This window comes from Ziziphus jujuba, chromosome 4 (genome assembly GCF_031755915.1).
Source record: "Ziziphus jujuba cultivar Dongzao chromosome 4, ASM3175591v1".
NCBI lineage: Eukaryota > Viridiplantae > Streptophyta > Magnoliopsida > Rosales > Rhamnaceae > Ziziphus > Ziziphus jujuba.
Window position 1 is genome coordinate 26,293,897 of NC_083382.1, and position 19,314 is coordinate 26,313,210.

Genomic DNA, 19,314 nt, shown 5'->3' on the forward strand with positions numbered 1-19,314 from the left:
ACCCTTCCACATTCTTCAATCTGATCCGTACCGTATTAGTAATACACTTGATTTTCTTTGTATTACCTAATACGAAACAAATCGAATCCAATATGCCACCTCTCCTCCCAATAACTACACAGCCGGTTGATTATCTCTGCAAGTGAGGCTTCTCAATTTTTTGATGAGGACCAAATTGTTGATGATGAGTATAATAAGCATTCTCGAAACCCATTTGGCATTCTTCATCTTTCACCTGCAAAGCATCCAGAACAGAGAAAATTCCCATAGCCATTTCCCAAATTCGGATTTCTATTTTCAAGAGGCTGAAACTGGGTTGTTGTTGTTGTCTGGTTCTGACAAAGACTCAAATTTTCTAATTGCTGACTAGGAGGTGAAGAAGAGAAAAAACCAGAAGAAATTTGCTCCAGAGAATGAGATTCATCCTTCGATTTTGGTTTTGCTGTGTTGTTGGGTGGTCTGAAAGTGCTTGAAGGATATTAATGGCGGAATCTGAGAAGGGAGAGAATTGACCCTCTGCAAAGAGGAAATCAGAAATAGTGTCAACCATATATATAAATAAAAGAGTAAAATATATATATATATATATATATTTCCTTCCTGTTAAAACTATAGATATATAAATAAAAGTGTAAAAATTATATATATATATATATATATTTACCTATTTCAATATATATACATATATATGTATATATTTACCAAGATTCCATCTATAGTTTATTTATCCAAACAATCCCTGTTTGGAAGATATGATATTTTTATAATGATTATTTTTTTAATAGTAATAATTTATAAAATAAAAAATAATAAAATACAATACAATATTATACCAAATACAGTATATATATAATATAATATATTACGATATAATGCAATACAATACAATTTATACTTATATAATATAATACTGTATACCAAACGACCCCTTGATGCAACTTTTAAAAGAGAAGAGCCCAATAATCACCAATCATTTTTTCAACTGTTTGTTATCAGTTAGAACTAATATATCCTCTTTAAAATTGAAAGTAAATTTATTAGTTTTATTATGGAGAATGATCAAATGGCCTTGAATTTGAAAATTTCATCAACTAAATCAGTCTATTTATAACAAGAATTTAACTGAATGAAAATTATAAGAATTCAATGGATCAAATATATTAAACACGGACTGTTAATCTGTTTCCTTATGGGCTGGGTTGAACTTGAAACCGAGTGAGAGGCATACATTATTATTTGCCATCTTAATTTCAATTCATTGAAATCGATTACAATATACATACAACAACTTGTAATATTTTTATATAAACAAATATTATTATCTACAATTGCCGATGGTCTAAAAACTTAAGAAAATGGTGGGTTTGGTGATAAATTTCACCAAATGACCATAATATATTTTGCAGACTCAGAGTCCCATCAATTCGAAAGCTGGTCAAGGTGGATTCTTCTAATCTGAAGCTGTGTGATCAAACAATAAATATACGGTTATGAATTTTTTTTTTTTTTTTTTTTTTTTGCAAAGAGATATTTCATATTTCCTTGCAGTGAATGACCCGACAGTTACACCCATATATATATATATATTTTTTCTTGTTTCTAATTTTCAAAAGTAGAAAAATATTCATTTGGTATTATCTGAGGCCCAAGACCCATTATGAAAACGATCTCAAACAACTGAAAATAATAGCATAAAACATCGAGACAGAGATTTATGTGGTTTTCCAACACGACACGTATGTATCTAATGAGACAGATTTTCTTCCTCGAATGTTTTAACTTTTGGTTCCATTTTTTTTTTTCTTTTAAAACAAAACAAAAAGAAAAAATAATTTAGTAATTTTAATTTTATATAAATATAAAGATAATACCAGGCTCACAAAATGAACGGTCGTGATTGTAAGTTGGTAAGCCCACACATAAAATACAAAAAAGATTTATTGGCCTCTATTACAATCCAAAGGTGAAGCCTCTTAATGCCGAGATATTTAAGAGGATGTGATTTGGTCTCCTGCCGCGTGCAAAGCAATTCAGGCGGCAAGTGGTCCAATCATTATCAAACCTCGACACAGTGACGTCCTCTAAATGGTGATCTACAAGATATTGCTTGGTTGCGCCAAGTCGAATTCGAAAGCAAGTGCCTATTTTTTGACTTTTCGTTAATGGTGGAAACCAAGATTAATAATATATATATATATATACACACACACACACATATACGCTAAACGAGTAAAAGAGAGGTGCTTTTAAGTATTTTCACCCTGATCTTATATGAACCAAAGTAGCCATGCCTATTAAACAACCCATTTTGCTTGTGCTTAATAATGATGAATTGTTTTAAGCAAAAAATAATAATATTAATAATAATGATGAATTTTTTATTTGTTTTTGAAGTGGGATTTTGATATTTTGACACTCACTCCGTGACGACAGGACAACGGGAGAAAGATGACTCAACATGACATTTGCCATAGCTACACCGAGAAATAATATTTTCGATTTTTTTTTTTCTTAAATCTCAATTTAAAAAAATCTTATACAATTTGATGGGACAAAGAAGCAGCGCTTGAACAAGTTTTGGCATGAGCTGGGCTACAAGTTGTTTTTTCGAATTGTTCTTCGTCTTTCTTCTTTCTCGATCAGTTTCGTGAGTTCTACATAGTATATATGTTAAAGTGGCTTTGATTTTCTGCAAATTTTTTTGGGCAGCCATGGATATGATGAAGGACGACCCAAGATTCATGCTTGCTGTTCTCTTCCTCTGCCTGTTTCTCAAGACCCATATCTGTCATGGAGCTGATAGAATCTCTGGCAACCAAACCCTCACCGGTGACCAAACCATTGTCTCAGCTGGTGAGATTTTTGAACTGGGATTCTTCAAACCAGTTAATTCTTCCAAATACTACATAGGCATGTGGTACAAAAGAATTTCCGAGAGGACCATAGTTTGGGTGGCAAACAGAGAGACACCAGTATCAGATAGATTTTCTTCTGTGTTAAGAATCTCAGACGGTAATTTAGTTCTCTTCAATGAATCCCAAATCCAAATTTGGTCAACAAATGTGAGTTCAAGTGGCTCAAGCTCTGTACAAGCCGTTCTTGAAGATAATGGAAACCTTGTGTTAAAAGAAGGGTCTAATAATTCCCGAAGAATTTTATGGGAAAGTTTTGACCACCCTGCTCACACATGGTTACCTGGAAGTAAACTTGGATACAACAACATAACGAAGAAGAACCAGCGTCTGATTTCATGGAGGACCTCGGAAGATCCAGCACCTGGACTCTTCTCTCTTGAGCTAGACACCTCTGACAACTCGTACAAAATTCTGTGGAACGGGTCTGTGCAATATTGGACCAGTGGACCTTGGAACGAAAACACTAAGATTTTCGATCGGGTCCCTGAGATGAGGCTGAACTACATATACGATTTTCATTTTGTTTCAAATAATACTGAAAAATATTTCACTTATTCTGTTAAAGATAATTCAACAACATCTCGTTTTCTGATGGATGTCTCCGGACAGATTAAGCAGCAAAATTGGCTAGGAAATGGATGGAATTTGTTTTGGTCACAACCAAGACAGCAATGTGAAGTCTATGCTTATTGTGGTGCATATGGAAACTGCAACGAGGAGTCCTTGCCTTTCTGTAATTGTGTGACTGGGTTTGAGCCAAAGTCACAGAGCAATTGGGATATAGAAGACTATTCCGTTGGGTGCAGGAGGAAAACCCCATTGCAGTCCTGTGGGAACAACAGTACCAGTGGTGGTGGTAACGGTGAGAGGGACAAATTCTTACAACTGACTAGCATGTCATTGCCTAATCAATCTTTATCAGCAGGGAGTGCTGCTCAATGCGAATCAACCTGCTTGAACAACTGCTCTTGCACCGCTTATTCTCTGGATGACAATGACTGCTTGATTTGGATAGGAGATTTCTTGGATCTGGAGCAACTCTCTGAAGATGACGGCACTGGAAGAACTTTCTATGTTCGACTAGCAGCTTCGGAGTTACCAAATCCTAAGAAGAAAAATGGAGTTATTATTGGTGTTGCTGTGGGCTCAGCTGTTGGGATATCAGTCTTCCTTTGCCTAATTGTGTTTGTAATTTTGAGACGAAGGAAGAAGATCGTCAAACCAGGAAAAACGGTGGAGGGTTCATTAATGGCCTATGATTACAGATATCTGCAAAATGCAACAAAGAATTTCTCAGAGAAACTAGGAGGAGGAGGATTTGGTTCTGTTTTCAAGGGGACTTTGCCAGACCAAACCGTAATTGCAGTGAAACAGCTTGAAAGTTTTAGCCAAGGAGAGAAGCAATTCCGGACGGAGGTTAGCACAATTGGGACAATCCAACATGTTAATCTTGTTCGGCTTCGCGGGTTCTGCTCCGAAGGCGCAAAAAGGCTGTTAGTGTATGACTACATGTCAAATGGCTCTCTAGATTCTCACATTTTCCGGGAGAAGACTTCCAATCTTTTGGACTGGAAGACAAGATATCAGATTGCTTTGGGGACAGCCAGAGGATTGTATTATCTCCACGAGAAGTGCAGAGATTGCATCATACACTGTGACATCAAGCCAGAAAACATTCTCTTGGATTCCCAATTTATACCGAAAGTGGCAGATTTCGGCCTGGCAAAACTAGTTGGAAGGGATTTCAGCAGGGTCTTAACCACCATGAGAGGGACAAGAGGTTATCTTGCTCCTGAGTGGATTTCAGGAGTAGCCATAACAGCAAAAGCTGATGTTTTCAGCTTCGGAATGATGCTCTTTGAATTTGTATCAGGAAGGAGAAACTCGGAGCAATCTGAGGATGGCAAAGTTAAGTTTTTCCCAAGGTGGGCTGCAAGCGTAATAATCGATGGTGGTGATGTTCTTAGCCTTTTAGACCCAAGTTTGGAAAGGAATGCTGATGTAGAAGAGATTACTAGAGTTTGTAGAGTGGCTTGTTGGTGCATTCAAGATGATGAAAATCGCAGGCCAACAATGGGTCAGATAGTTCAAATCCTTGAGGGGGTGATAGACGTGAACCTGCCTCCGGTTCCGAGATCTCTCCAAGTTTTTGTGGACGACCAAGAGAATGTAATCTTTTACACAGAGTCATCCTCAAGCCAGAGTTCACAGACTCGCAGCAACACATCAACTGCTTCCTCTCAAGCCAAGAGCACAACCTCTTCGAAGAACTCTTTGTCCTAAGTAAGCTGAATCAAATTAGATAATCCTTTACATTTTTCATATTTCTTTCAGGCCAGCAATCTTGAAATCACCGAAAAGATTTCATACATAGCTTAAAGTTTTCATATATAGTTTTCATATATGATATTATTATTGATAAAGTTTTCATATATTCATCAGCAGCTAGCATCCAATCTGTGATATTATTGTTGATAGTAGTTGTAGCACTTTGCATACAGCTGTTTTTGTTTTATGTTTTTAATAATGTTAAGCAACTTGGTTTTGATTAATTGAGACGTACGGCAAAATGAGACACCAATTTTGGAGGCCAATCATTGCTCTCCTTTGTCAGTGAATCAAAGCCCCACCCTGCCTTAATGGGAGTTTTCAAACTCCCTCTTTGTTAGGCAAGGCTAAAAGTCAAATTTCCCATCACTGGCTTCATTTTTAAACTGTGACCAAGTGCTTCTAGAAATGTTCATCCACATTTATGTAACACATGTGACATGCCACGCTGTAAGAAAGATAGAATCTTCCTCACAATAGAAAATAGGGAAAACACAAACAGAAAACAGAATTGGAAAATAGCTAAACATTTAGGCCTCAAAATTTTAAACTAGGCTGGATTCTCGAGATGTAACGATTGAAATGTGTATTTTTTCCCGTTTTAGGACCTTTTTTTTCTCTTTAAACAAACAGAACCTGTGGGGCTCCGAGAAAGGCAAGACAACATATTAGGCTGAAAGTTCTTCACAAATCACAAACTGTTTTCTTCATAAAGGCAAAGCAAACCACTCGTAAAGCATGAGAAAATGGTATTTGAAAATAACAAATGCAACAACACAATTATACCAATATAGTCAGAACACAAATTAAGAACTTGTGTAGTTCTATTTCTGTACTCTCTCTGGGCAGCCTCACTACATATTTCCTAATGCTGTTGAATACTAAGATACAGTGGATGGAATCTGAAATTTTCTTTCTTCATGTAGGTAACTCGAATAAGTCTATTAATAATGGTTTTGTCAGAAAATCAAAATGCAGGACTAATCCACATTGGCTTTTCTAGATATAAAGAACTCATAATCTGGCTGCTTATTGTATTCCATGACGTTATCTTTCCAAACAAGACCTCTGGCGAAGAGTAATGCATTTGCTTTGAGTGTTTCAAGCCTTTCTTTGAGAATTGCAGAACCATTGAATATATCAGAGGATATTTTAGGATCAAACCAGCATTCACCCTGCAATTATAAATTTTGATGCAATTTAAGAAATTAGTTTCACATACCAAATTAGGAAATTTCCCAAATTTCACACACCTGAGTATTGTAGCTTTCCAATCCCAACACAGGGGAGACAATGCAAAATATATCCTTTTCTTGAGAATCACCTAAAATGTGTCTCTGAACCAAATGTCCTAATGAATGGTAAGTAAGAAATGATGCGTGGAACTTCCCTTCAGGAATTCGGTATATAGGGTACCAGGCCACTGAAAACCTGGAAGTCAAATTAATCATGGTTTAGTAATATGCTAACTCTGATTTAAAGCTGGTAGCTAGCATAGACAGGTATGGTTCTCACCATGATGCAGGATGCAATTCTTGCAGATTCATACAATCTAGTTTTGATGGGTCTCCATAGCAAATCTGGTACTCACCACAGTTGGAAGTTTTGACGTCAATTAGCTCCAGAATTCTGCAAGTAATTACAAAGCAACTCAAAGTTAGGCAGTTCCTACACTTGCTATAACACAAAATGATTGCATTAGTTAGGATCCATACAATTTAATTGTACATATCTATATGATTGCACGCTTCTATAAGATGAGTATAATCTTTGATATCATATATGCATTGCAAAAGTCATGATAAAGACATGAATAAGCATACTTATCATAAAAAGGCTTTCGATGTTGCGGCAGCTCAGATTCAAAAAACTCAAATATTAGCTTGCTATCAGTGGGGGAGGCCAGTAAACAAGAATCCAGAACTTCACTTCCATTGACAGCGACAATATTAGATGCAATAAAAGGCTCCTTGACCAATTCAAAGTTCATAGCAAAATTTTTATCTCCTGCCTCACAATGATTCAGCTCAACCATTGCTTCTGAGGTATGTCTGGGCAACATTCTGGAACATGAGTTGTCCGGTCCAATTCCTTCTCCTCCATCATAAATGTCACCATCGATTACTTCTTTCTTTCTAACACAGCGCTTGGAGAGCTCAGGGTACCCAAACAACTGAACGGCAGAAAGGTATGGAACAAAATGAAACGAAATTGAATCAGTTTGAATAGCATTTAGGTTTGTAGAGTTCTCCACTTTGATAGCCAATCCATATTTTCCTGGTTTCTCATACCAGTTCCAAACAGCACGGAGTGGTAAATTCGGTATGTGGTACTCACAAAGAAAACTGTTACACGAGCAAATGTCACATCTTTTATGCCCAGTTGAATAAGAAATTATGGGAGCAGCGGAATGAAGAAGTGTTTCAACCTGTGCAAGTGAACATTCCGTTGAAAGCCGAATATCCGTGGATGCCAATTCCTTATAAGCAGTATTTAGTGCTTCCCATGCAGCTTGTGAGCCAATTGAGATTTGATGGGCATCCTTTAGTCTTCTAGCTGGTGCCTTATTAAATTGACATTCATCCTCATGACCTCTAGCAGCATCAGCATGATACAAATTTTGATTTGCATTTTCAACTAAGCTTGTTTTCTGGCTGGATATTGAGCTTGTGCTTTCAGGATCACAAACCGCAGTACATGAGGAAATAGGAATTTTATTTCCTTCCAAAGGGCTATCGTTTATCCTGTCATGTAAAACGAGAAAGTTATCCTTAAATTCATTGCACATACCAGCAGAACCAGTCCTCTCTGTCAGCTTTCTCTGTCCCTTAACAACAGGAATCCATTTCCATATAGCTGCTCCAGAAGTAAAATTTTGTCTAAACTCAATGTTTCTATGAAATTCAAATTCTGAGCATGGTTTACTTTGCAGGGAAACACACGAAGACCTATGGCATACATGTTCCCTGCTTGGAATCTTCCTCAAATTGTACAGTTGAGAGCCATTTGGTAAACCTTCAATATGCTGGCTCCCATAAAAGTTTCTTGCAGTATATCTGCTCTTGTAATGTGGTAATTTTAAAGGTATATGTGACAAATGCTTCTGTGATATAGCATCCTTATCATAGAGCTCGAAAAACTTTGCACCTGTATCTCTCTTTCTGTCGTACTTTTCATGCGTAAATGAATTGGTCAAATCTGCTTTTGATTTTCCAGAGCGACTTTCCCAGTCACATAAATGACATGTTGATGAGAAATGTCTCTTAAGGTCCCAATTCAACACCTGTTGAGCAGCCGATTGCGGTTGTTCTTTCAATACTCTACTCCACCTTCGCCCATACATAAATGGCTCTACTTGTCTCATTCTATTAGTGCCATGAGCTGCAGCGGTGGATACAGAAGAGCAAACTAATGGACCAGGTAAGTAGCCATGACCATAAAAAGAGTGATAACTATAACTTTTTCCTCGTAATTCTGCCGAGCTAGCATTCTTTTTTTGCCAGACAAAATGCCTACTTCCCTTGACATTATGAGAACAACGCACAATCTCTTTTATTGCACAAGAATGAGATGCAAAATTATCATGAACATTGTAGACAATGTAACAGCACCTGCTGGTTTTGGTGTTTTTATATCTGCAATCTCCAACTTTACTGCAATCTGCGTGTCTAGAAAATTCACTACCCTGAAGCTTCTCAGAAATGCTGTTGGTGCTTACTTCATTTGGCCCTCGTTTGCTTGTATTCAAATTCTTGTAAATATTTTCAGTTCCACAGCCACCATTACAGCTTTTAAAATTAGCTGGTACACAAGTCCTATTACAACCAGGGAAACCAACATGCGAAGCCTTAGGAAGTTTCTCACAGTTTTGATCACTTGTCACATTCAATACAGATGGAGAAGTGATGCCAGGATATGAAAAGCCATTCTTTCTGCACTTTCCAGCTTCACAATGTAAAGCAGGATTTTTCACGTCTGCCTTGGATGAATGATAAGATGTCATTAAATCGTCTGTAGTACATACGCTACGTCCTGCCTCAGAAACTATCTCATCATACAACATTTTAGCTGACTCACGTTTTTTTTTCTGTTTCTTTTTCGTATTCTTCGTTTTCTTCCTCTTACAGAAATTTTCAACACATTTCTCTGTGGTTGAAGGATCAGGTAACAAAGAGGCTTGGATGTTTAAACTAACAGTGGGACAACCAACAGGACTAGAAGTCTCACCATGAAAATGCTTTTCGGATTTTGACACCTCACCACATTTCACGCTGGGTAAAGTTGTACGTTCTGTCTGCTCCATATAAACTTCTGTAATATCAAAGTCATCAGATGTAAAATGATCTAGATAACCTGAAGAATCACAAGCATATTTTCCCATAAAACTTATTTTGTTACAAAGTATTCAGTCAATCCCATGAATGTGATATCTAGAGGACATTATACATGCAGTACTCAGTCAAAATCCCATGATTGCAGTAAAAGCAATATGGTTCATAAAGCCTAAAAGATGGTAATTAACTCCAAATAGAAGCAATAATTTGGTTGAGAAAAAAAATATGTTGGGCATGGGATAAAGTAAATTTTGGACACAATTTTGCTATTAGCCTTGGCTAGTCTATACATTCCAGTAATATCGAACATATGATTTTACGTCTTATAGCATCAGCGGTTTGTAAGATTCACAGATTCTACCATTGTGCTAATCTATGAACATAACACCATTGAAATTCACCCTTTTACTCCTTCTAAGAACCCCCTTTCTATTTTTTTTTTTTTTTCTATTCTCTATTTTATCATAATGCAATATGCTCGGTAATTTCATCAGATTTATATGAAATATGAGCATCATATTAGACTCCTCTTATAGATAAACATAGATTATAGCAACGTGAGGACTCTTGACGATAAAATTAAGAACACATGGAAGCAAATTTAATTAACCCAAATAATTTTTATTAATATGCTTTACTAAATTATTGCTGTTTGTCACTTTAAACCTTATATAAATTAACACAAAAATTCACCCAAACCCAAGAATATAAGTATAATGGAAAATGAAACTACAAGCATAAGTATAATTAAAGACACACCTAACTGATAAATCTATAAATACCCAAATTTCTCCGTTAAGCAATCTGTAAATTTTGCTTGCACTTCAAATAAAATATTTGACATAAACCTTAACTAAACCCGAGAGAGACAGAGAGAGAGAGAGAGAGAGAGAGAGAGAGAGAGAGAGAGAGAGAGAGGATGAAGTATAGAAAACAGAGTGGTGTACCTGTTATGGACTAGAAATACAAGCAATGCAGAAGCAAGAATTCAAAACTTAATCAAAGAAACCTAGCAAACAAAACCCAATAAGACAAAAGCAAGAACAGACATTGTTTTCAGATCAAATTATAGAAAAAGAAAAAAAAGAAAATGTTGAAAGAAAGACATGGCAAATGATTAAAAAAGAAGAAAAAAAAAAAGAAAAAAAGGAATTATTCGACTGGTACTTTATAGTTTATGAAAGTACCTGAGAGAGAGAGAGAGAGAGAGAGAGAGAGAAAGCGCGCGATGAATGGGAATATGAAAAAGCAAGAATGGTGTTTAAAGCTTTGGTTGGTTGATTTGGGGTTTAAAGCTTGCTTCAGGCAACGTTTGCTTTTTACCGCCTGTTTGGCGGTTTTCTTCTTGAATAAATAATAATAATAATAATATTAATAGTTTGAAAGCCTTTGTGTACTGGCATGTGGACGGAAGTAGTAAATCTAAACCATTCATTATATATATATATATATATATATCTGCATTTTTTTTTTTTTTTTTTTGCAATTTTTGATTATTCATGTACCAATCAATATATATTCAACTGTTAATATTATTGGTCAAAAATATCTATAAAAGTTTTTTTTATCCATAAAATACACAGCTCCAATAATATATATGTAACCACGTTGATTGATTATTAATATCATCATCATCATGATGAAAGTTGATTGATGATCATTAAGCAAACATAAATTAGTTATTTTTTTCTTTTTTTCTTTTTTTCTTTTTTTTTTCACGAGAACATAGCATAGATCTTTTATTATTTCAAAAAAGTAAAAAACATAGTTCTTCTTTTCATTTTTTCTTCGTTTAAAAAAATAATATAGTTCTTTTATTATTTTTTAAAAATAGCTCTTTTATTTAAGCTTTGTTCTTTTTTTTATTTATTATTTTAGTAATTAAAGTTTTGGGGATTTATATCGAATCATGGACAACAGACCTTCAACAAATCCTAGGGCCTGAGCCCAAAATGTTAGTCCAAAACCTAACATAGTTTGGGAGTGTGTGCACCCATCAGGCCCAGCCCATATTTATCTCTCCACTGTTTTTCTACTTACAATTAACAAATGGAAAAATCTATTTGCAGTGCTTGATACAATTAGAGTATCAATGGCTTTATAAATTGTTGGTATGTCATTTATTTCTATATTTTTAAGGTGATGGTTTCCAAATATTGGATAAAAATGAAATTATTATAAATGATTAAAAAAAATTACTATTTGTATGATATAAAAGTTGAAAGGGTTCATTGTTTATGTGGCATAAATATATATGTAATAAACAATCAAAACCAAAGTTAGTCTCCAATGGCTCTATTTAAATTCCAATCATTAATAATGTGTATCAATTTTTTTGGTTAAAAATAGATTTTTTTTTTTTTTAATAAGAGGGTAATTAAATATTTGCTTTGCCTTAATAGCTTTTTATGCTAAGCCACCAACAACTAAACACCTGTGTTTATTTATTTTTTATTTTTTTCCTCACAGCTTGATAGAATCCTTACATAGATTTATTGAAGAGGTTTTCTCTTAAAATAAATAAATAAATAAATAACTATCTATTTCTTCTTATATCGCAAAAAAGATTTTAACAATGGTTAAAACAATTGCTGGTGCTCTTAGGACTCTATAGTCTATAGACTCTTAATGTAAAAAATAAAATAGAAACCATCACTAAAAAAACATTGGGTAAGAAATATACGACAGGAAAGAGAAAAAAAAAAAAAAAGAAACAAAAAAAAAAAAAAAAAAAAGCAAAACAAAAGTGATAAAGTTGATGATTTCCTCCAATCTCAAAGGTTGCAAAACCTACGAACTGTTGCATCTTTTTTTTCTTTTTTTTGTTTTTTTGTTTTTTTTTTTGTGTGTGTGGTAACATGTTACATCTGATCGGATGGCTCAAATTCTTTGTATCATATGGGTACATGTTCCTTGATCTATATTATATACAAATACAATTTTCTCATCTAGAAACCTATACAGATGATGAAAAAATAAAAATAGAAAATAGAATACTAGAACACAAACAACCCCCCCCCCCCCCCCCCCCCCAAAAAAAAATAATAATAAATAAATAAATAAATTAGATACCAAAACCATATGCATAATTTTGAAGATAAGAACAACTAGAAGGAGAGCGACAAAACTCAAAACCCAAACTCTCAAGCAACCTGTGAATATAAGGACTGATACCTCACTCTCCCTCAACTGTCAATATTGGTCGGGTAGGTCGAGAAACATGTCCAGGGTGCGTACCGTCTTATTAAGTGCTCCCATGTTAGTGTTCCATGCAAAAAGGAATTATTGTGTGACCTTTAAATTAACCCCTTTTTTTTTTTTTGGGTTAATTTTAAATTTGAGTGAGATTCTTCTTTTTTTCCTACAACTTTTGCAATAAAAGCACACCTCTTTCTCTCTCTCTTAATGTCTTCCTAACCTTCTTTATTCTTAGTAGTTTTCAAAAATAAAACCGCATAATACCTGCATGGCCACTTTATTTTTTCAATCTTTCTTAACCAATTCGGTGAGGCATGCCTTTAATCCCCATATCAACATTTCAAGGGAAATATTAAATTATGAGTTGTAAATGCTTTTTAATTTTTTAGCTATGAAGGAAATGCTTTCAGGTTTGACCATAACTACGTGTCCAAACCTACTGGTAAAGCATTCAAAACTTTTATGATGGAGGATTAAATACAATCAATAGAATAAATATGGCTAAAATATTCAAAAATTGAAAACCTAAAATGTCCGTACTAAAGTTATTTTTTGAAATGTAAAGCTGATTAACCGGCCTTCAAAATTATACATTATGTTTATTCGTGTGGGATATATATACGTACTGCTGCTTTTGCTTTTATGCTTTTTGGCTCAGTTTTATTAGCCTTTAACAAACTTAGTCCTTATCTTAAACTATACATTTGTCTCTTCTTCTTTTTTCAAATAAAAAACAAACTTTTAAAGTAATTATCCAAATATTATTGGGAATATCAATGTAAAATTGACCCTAACTTTACCTATTTTCTTAACACCATGACTTGTATCTACTATTATCCATCATCCATAAGCAAAATAATTGAAAGAGAAAGAAATATACTTATATATATATATATATATATTATAAAAACTATTGTGTCTAATAATGCACTTTTTTGTGCTTGCTTACCTTTCTTCACTCCATTTTTTAATTTTGTTTCGGATAAACTCTTTTAAGAGCATTTTATGTATTGTAAAAATAAATATATCATGTAAGCAATATGAATAATATTTTTAAAAAATTACTTTCTTATAGTAATGTGTAAAATAAATATCAAACTAATGCAGTATAAACATTATCAATATGAATATCTATTTTAAAAATTAAGTTAAATATTATGAAATTTTTTAAAAAATAAAATATTTTTAAAAAATTATTTTTTAAAAAAATTTAATAAAATATATATAATTAATTAACAGTTATTAATAATTTTATATACATGCAACATTGAAAATAATTTTAAAATTATTATACATTTATAATATTTATATTTAAATAATATTAATTTTTATACTATATAAATAACAATTTATATCTATTATTGAAAGTATTTAAAATATATAGAATTCTGTATAAGCAACCTTAATAGTTGTTATTGAACTTAAAAAGCAGAAACAACATTTTCAGAAATTATACAAAACAAAACCTTTACCATCTTATCTTACTCTTGTTTATACGTCTCCCTGCACCCAAAGAAACGAAAAAGTTACAACTTTGTATTGTCCTTGACAGAGGAAAAGATATATGATTTGACAAGCACGAAACTAGGAGGTATATGTAGAATGAAGAGAATTTAATTTGTAAACGGATTTTAACTGCACGGTTAAGAACTTTATGATACTGTGAAAATAAAATATTTATTAAAGCTTCACAAGGTCATCGTTTGTTTCAACTTTCAAACAACAACCAGTCACACGTGGCAGACACCCATTTAAGTAATTCGACCTCCTTTCAATTATTTTTAATATGTTGGCCATGTATATGCAAATCCAATTTCCAACCGTCTTTGTGGTTAAGGTGTTAAAGCATTACTGCATGCTTTTCTTTAATGCATTTATTAATTCGACATCTTTTAAAAGATAAGATCTTTCAGAGCAACTTTCCACGACTGATTTTTTCTGTTTTGTTTTTATTTCTATTCTTATTTATTTCGTTCCATTCTTTATAAAAATAAAATAAAATAAAAACTGTCAATATCATATATTAATTGGCCGCGAGGCACTACCATAGTCCTTGGCCACCTATATTTTGCCCTGTTTGCGCTCCGCGTTCATAATTTAACTGCATTTTCAAACTTCTAGCTTGTTCTTTCTCTGGAATATCTTGGACCGGCTTTAAATAAAGAAAAATATTGCAACCCCAGCCACAAAAAAAAAAAAAAAAAAAAACTATATTCTAGTGGCTTTTTCAGAAATAATTATCAATCATATAACACCTTTTGTTCGTTATATATATATATATATATATATATATTGGAAATATACATTATGGAAAAGAGACGTACAAATTATAAATCATTAGAATGATACATCATCTAATAAAATATAGGAGTAAAACATGATTGATTCTCCATTAGAATGATACATCATCTAATAAAATATAGGAGTAAAACATGATTGATTCTCCTGTATATATCCAAATAAAATTTGCCAATCATATAAGTCCCTTTGGGACAGTTAGAATAATTAATTTATTTTGGACGATTTCAGAAGCTAAATGAAATATCCAACCATCTTTTTTAATACATTGCCCCAAACCTCATTGCATTCATAATCAGCCGAGCCACTTTTGATGCTTCCGAAAGATTTTCCACTAGAGAATCATTCACAAGTTTTCCATTAACTGTAAACTGATCTTAATTTGCAGTACAAATATATATATATATATATATATATATTTTATATGGGTTCGACTTAAGATCCATTGCGCAGAGAAAGGCAAATAATTTTGGGTAATCGTGGCAACACATGGTAGTGAATTTTTGGTAAGGCTACTATGATTGGCTTTTGCAATCCATCAAAGAAAATTAATTAATAAAAAATAATATTTAAATTGTTAGTACTTGTTGGAGCAAAATTAAAAAAAAAAAAAAATGTGTGTGAAAAAATATATAAATAGATGTTGTTTTAGCCTTCATTTATACATTAATTACTTAAAAAGTTGTTTTAGCCTTTAAATGGATTCTTTAATCTTAAAAACTAATACAAGATTAAGCAAATTATTATTTTTTCAGGATTTTTATTTATTTTTTAATCTTCTTTCCTTGAATTCCCAAGTCCAAAATTGTAAGCACAAAACTGATTTAAAGGGAATATACATATCTTTCTCAAATTTTGAGTATGTACTTCATCTACTCGTCTTTATATTACATATATATATATATAAATTAATACAAACATATTTCAAGGAAAAAAAATTAATACAAACATATATTGCATCACTGAAGCCAAAAGCATAGTACAAATTAAGGGGGGAAAATTAATGTAATAGTGAAATATGTAAACTTTTTTTTCTTTTTTTTTTTTGGGTAAAAAGTGAAATATGTAAACTGTACCTTTCATTGGTTTAATCATTTTATTTTTTTATTTTTGATACTTCCATTAGTTTATTCTTATCCTCGTACGATATATAAATGAACCATCCAAGCTAAACAAAAGCAAGCGTCTCAGTTACGTTTGGTGTAAGAATATTCACCAAAATCAAAGCATTAATCCAAAAAAAAAAAAAAAAAAAAGTTTACACTTCCTAAATATGACTACTACGAAACTGGGAAACACTAGCAAGTAAAGGAAAACAGAACATTCTGATTTTCTCCCCCACCACCACAAGAAATGTTAATGAACAAAGTTACAAGAAACTCACGTGCTTGTCTCCTTGTGGCTCATTTAAAAAAGAAAAAAAAATTTATTAATTTTGCGAACCAGAGGAAGCTGCATCAAGCACGAAACAAAGAATTTTCACGTCAAAACTTTAATGCTATCTCTGCTACTGCTATGCTTCCTTTGGAGCAGCCCTTCCATTATTACCCTTTTCTTGTAACCCTTCGATTCTCTCTCCTCCGGCCACTTTCTCACACTTTCCGTCCGCCGACACCGAAGGTTCTCCGGAGACCAACATGAAAGAAAATAGAACCAAATCGATGTGAAAAGTATCGCACAGATCCTACCCCACAACACTGTGACCGTGAGGCTAATGAGAAGCAAAAATAAACCAGAGTTTAAAACAGAGCAACGCTTATTTGTCTCTTCAGACTTCGTTTCAGGCTCCCGATGTTGATGGTTCCTCTGCTTTTCCAACTTTTGTTTCACCGAATTTCTTGATGAAATTTTGGGTTCCGGTGTCGAATTTGATAACGACGTTGATGAATGGAACAGACCCATTTTGGTTTCGATCTCTTGGAATTGGAAATTGCTGTTCGCCGGTGACAAATTCATCAATTCGTCACTGTCAGAATCCGAAGATCTTTGTCTACTACTCTTTGACAACAACATAATGTTTGATCGAGACCCTTTTCTATCACGAACTCTTTTTGCCTGAAAAAGTAAGAAATAAGAAAATATTGAGAATCATCGAATCAAAAACTAAAAATCACTATCAAAAAATATTAGAAAGCTAACCAAAATCGTTTCGAAAAACACAGCTTTAATGACCCGAGAAAAGCTCCGCTTCTGAGGTTGAAGGGTTATGGAGTTTTCCGAATTCATCGAACACCCACTATTCGAAAACGCAGATTTAGTGGGCGAAACTTTCATACCCTTTTGGTTTTCTGGGGTGATACAGGTACAACCCAAATCAGCCGATCGATCAACAACGCTTTTGGAGTCGAGCATAACATCCATATCAATCATGGGTCTAAAACAATGTAAAAACTTGTTCCTTGAAACGGTTTTCATTGTTGTCGGTGACTTTGGAAAAAAAAAAAAACGGCTAGTAATTTAAAGCCTTAATAATGGTATTTGCTATTATGGCGTTTTGAAGAAATCGAAGGTTACACATGATGGTAGTTGAGTTGGTGGAGCAAACAGAGGAAACAGAGACCCTCTGTTTTTTCACTTTGGATTTGGAGGTAAAGGGCCGGCAGACAAACTAGTGGGTTTGTATGTTTATCTGGTTTTATCTCACTCGCACGAAGTAACACTTTTTGAGGATCGTTTTTATATTTTTGATTTTATTTTCTTGATTTTGATAATGGTCTTTGTGGAGAGCCGACAGCCCTTTTGGTGCTTTCTCCGTGAGGGATAGGTTGGGGGATATAACTTCCTTTTATTTTATTTTATTTTTATAGAGGTCCATTAAATTTAAATTTGCTTTGTAATTTTGTATTTGTATGATTGGATAGTGGGGCTAGAAATTTAACGATTTCAAAAATGTATTTGTAAGGTCTAGAATGAAAATTTTACAACTAAGAAATTAAAACAAAATTTTTAATGCATCTTTTTGTTTCAATTCATTAAGGGGGGGAAAAAAAAAAAGAAAAGAAAAAAAGAACGTATAGGTTTCTAAAACACGCCATTCAATTTTTTCTACTCTCAGCTAATAGCTTGTTAATTACAAACTTTAAGAATATTGATTTAGTACTTGTAACATATAAGTCATTATTGATTTGTTTTTCTTTTTAGCATGTTGGCTTCTTGTAGCAAAGACTTTGAGTGCGTCTTGTCTAAATATGAAAGCCAACTCTAGTTCTGCCTTATCTGAATTAGTCAAGATCAAAATGAATGGAAGTCAAGCTAGCTGCAGTCCAATTTGTCTTTCATGCCATTATTAATACGAGTTATACTTTTCTTTTGGTTTTCATCCTTGCTTCAAATTATGTCCTTGTAATTTGAGCTTTAAAAAGTTAAATATAATAATGTACACGAATGACATTGCTCAACATGTTTCTATATCACTTTGGCTATCGTTTTCTCGAGTTGCTTTGGATGTGTCCAAGCTACTCCACCGAGAATTGTTCTTAGACATATCTCAACATACATATTCGGTTATAATAAATATAATGTTAAAATACTATTAGAATCACATTGATAGATGATGCAATTAATGCGTCGTACAAAATAAAGACCGACGTATTGCGCAGTATCGTCTAACGTTCTATTGCTAAATGCATAAGACAACACGCAACACATTAATAATGTCATCTATTTTTTGAGTTTTTGACGATGCATCTAGACTTTTAGCGATACATTAATCAAATGCATCAGATTTTCTATTAGAGTTTTAGTGACCTATGTATTAAATGTCAAATTTTTTATCAGATTTTTAGCAACACATTTATCATATGCATCAAATTTTTTATCAAATTTTTAGAAATGCATTTGTCAAATGCTGTCAGATTTTCCATCAGATTTTTAGCGACGCTTTCAACATATGAGTCAAATTTGATTGTCCATTTTTGGCGACTCATTTCATTTAACATTTAGGGACACTTTACGAAACAGTCGCTAAAAAAAATCTTTTAGCGACTATTTTTTAAAGCGTCACTAAAAATAGCCAATAAAATGAAACTCTTCGAAAAACGTCACTAAAGGTGGAAAAACTCTGTCACCAAATATGTTATGTGATGTTGTTCGTTTTAATGCATCACCCTTTATTTTTTATTTTTTAATTTGCTTATTTTTAATTTTTTGAAAACTTGACTAACATCATAAAAATATTAAAATAATTAAAATACAAAAAAAAAACTAAAATTAGTTTCATCCAAAATAATTAGGATACAAAA

At 33.2% G+C, this 19,314-nt stretch overlaps 3 protein-coding genes across 11 annotated transcripts; 1 reads left to right on the forward strand and 2 right to left on the reverse strand.

Annotated features, from left to right (window-relative positions):
- Window positions 1–2,284: 2,284 nt before the first annotated feature.
- On the forward strand, window positions 2,285–9,418 carry LOC107416964 (G-type lectin S-receptor-like serine/threonine-protein kinase At2g19130). 6 transcript variants are annotated; one of them, XM_060816353.1, is made up of 2 exons: window positions 2,285–5,198; window positions 9,402–9,418. In XM_060816353.1, the coding sequence occupies exon 1, from the start codon at window positions 2,712–2,714 to the stop codon at window positions 5,196–5,198; it is 2,487 nt and encodes an 828-aa protein (XP_060672336.1). In that variant the 5' UTR covers window positions 2,285–2,711; the 3' UTR covers window positions 9,402–9,418. The 6 variants fall into 6 exon arrangements, with proteins under 6 accessions (XP_060672336.1, XP_060672334.1, XP_060672332.1 ...); XM_060816351.1 differs by lacking the exon at window positions 9,402–9,418 and adding an exon at window positions 7,923–7,939; XM_060816349.1 differs by lacking the exon at window positions 9,402–9,418 and adding an exon at window positions 7,104–7,127.
- LOC107416954 (uncharacterized) lies at window positions 5,205–10,890 on the reverse strand. Of its 4 annotated transcripts, none has more exons than XM_060816347.1 (5): window positions 10,765–10,890; window positions 7,067–9,554; window positions 6,759–6,872; window positions 6,497–6,674; window positions 5,205–6,418 (listed from the first exon to the last, which is right to left on the reverse strand). In XM_060816347.1, exons 2-5 carry the CDS (start codon window positions 9,544–9,546, stop codon window positions 6,224–6,226), a joined length of 2,967 nt encoding a protein of 988 aa, XP_060672330.1. In that variant the 5' UTR covers window positions 9,547–9,554; window positions 10,765–10,890; the 3' UTR covers window positions 5,205–6,223. The 4 variants fall into 4 exon arrangements, with proteins under 4 accessions (XP_060672330.1, XP_060672329.1, XP_015880989.3 ...); XM_060816346.1 differs by lacking the exon at window positions 10,765–10,890 and adding an exon at window positions 10,525–10,647; XM_016025503.4 differs by lacking the exon at window positions 10,765–10,890 and having other exon boundaries at window positions 7,067–10,012.
- A 5,440-nt stretch (window positions 10,891–16,330) lies between these two features.
- Window positions 16,331–17,849, reverse strand: LOC107416960 (uncharacterized protein At5g23160-like). The gene is made up of 2 exons (XM_016025510.4): window positions 17,213–17,849; window positions 16,331–17,128 (listed from the first exon to the last, which is right to left on the reverse strand). Exons 1-2 carry the CDS (start codon window positions 17,486–17,488, stop codon window positions 16,553–16,555), a joined length of 852 nt encoding a protein of 283 aa, XP_015880996.3. The 5' UTR covers window positions 17,489–17,849; the 3' UTR covers window positions 16,331–16,552.
- Window positions 17,850–19,314: the final 1,465 nt, after the last annotated feature.

What these genes read in the sequence shown, in the direction of transcription:
- LOC107416964 (XM_060816353.1), top strand. Translation starts at nt 2,712, where the DNA reads ATGGATATGATGAAGGACGACCCAAGATTCATGCTTGCTGTTCTCTTC.
- LOC107416954 (XM_016025503.4), bottom strand. Translation starts at nt 9,624, where the DNA reads ATGGGAAAATATGCTTGTGATTCTTCAGGTTATCTAGATCATTTTACA. An exon ending in CGAAAGCCTTTTTATGATAA is followed by an intron (nt 6,873 to 7,066) that starts GTATGCTTATTC and finishes AATTACTTGCAG; the next exon opens with AATTCTGGAGCTAATTGACG. An exon ending in GAATTGCATCCTGCATCATG is followed by an intron (nt 6,675 to 6,758) that starts GTGAGAACCATA and finishes TTTGACTTCCAG; the next exon opens with GTTTTCAGTGGCCTGGTACC.
- LOC107416960 (XM_016025510.4), bottom strand. Translation starts at nt 17,488, where the DNA reads ATGAAAACCGTTTCAAGGAACAAGTTTTTACATTGTTTTAGACCCATG. An exon ending in TGTTTTTCGAAACGATTTTG is followed by an intron (nt 17,129 to 17,212) that starts GTTAGCTTTCTA and finishes TTACTTTTTCAG; the next exon opens with GCAAAAAGAGTTCGTGATAG.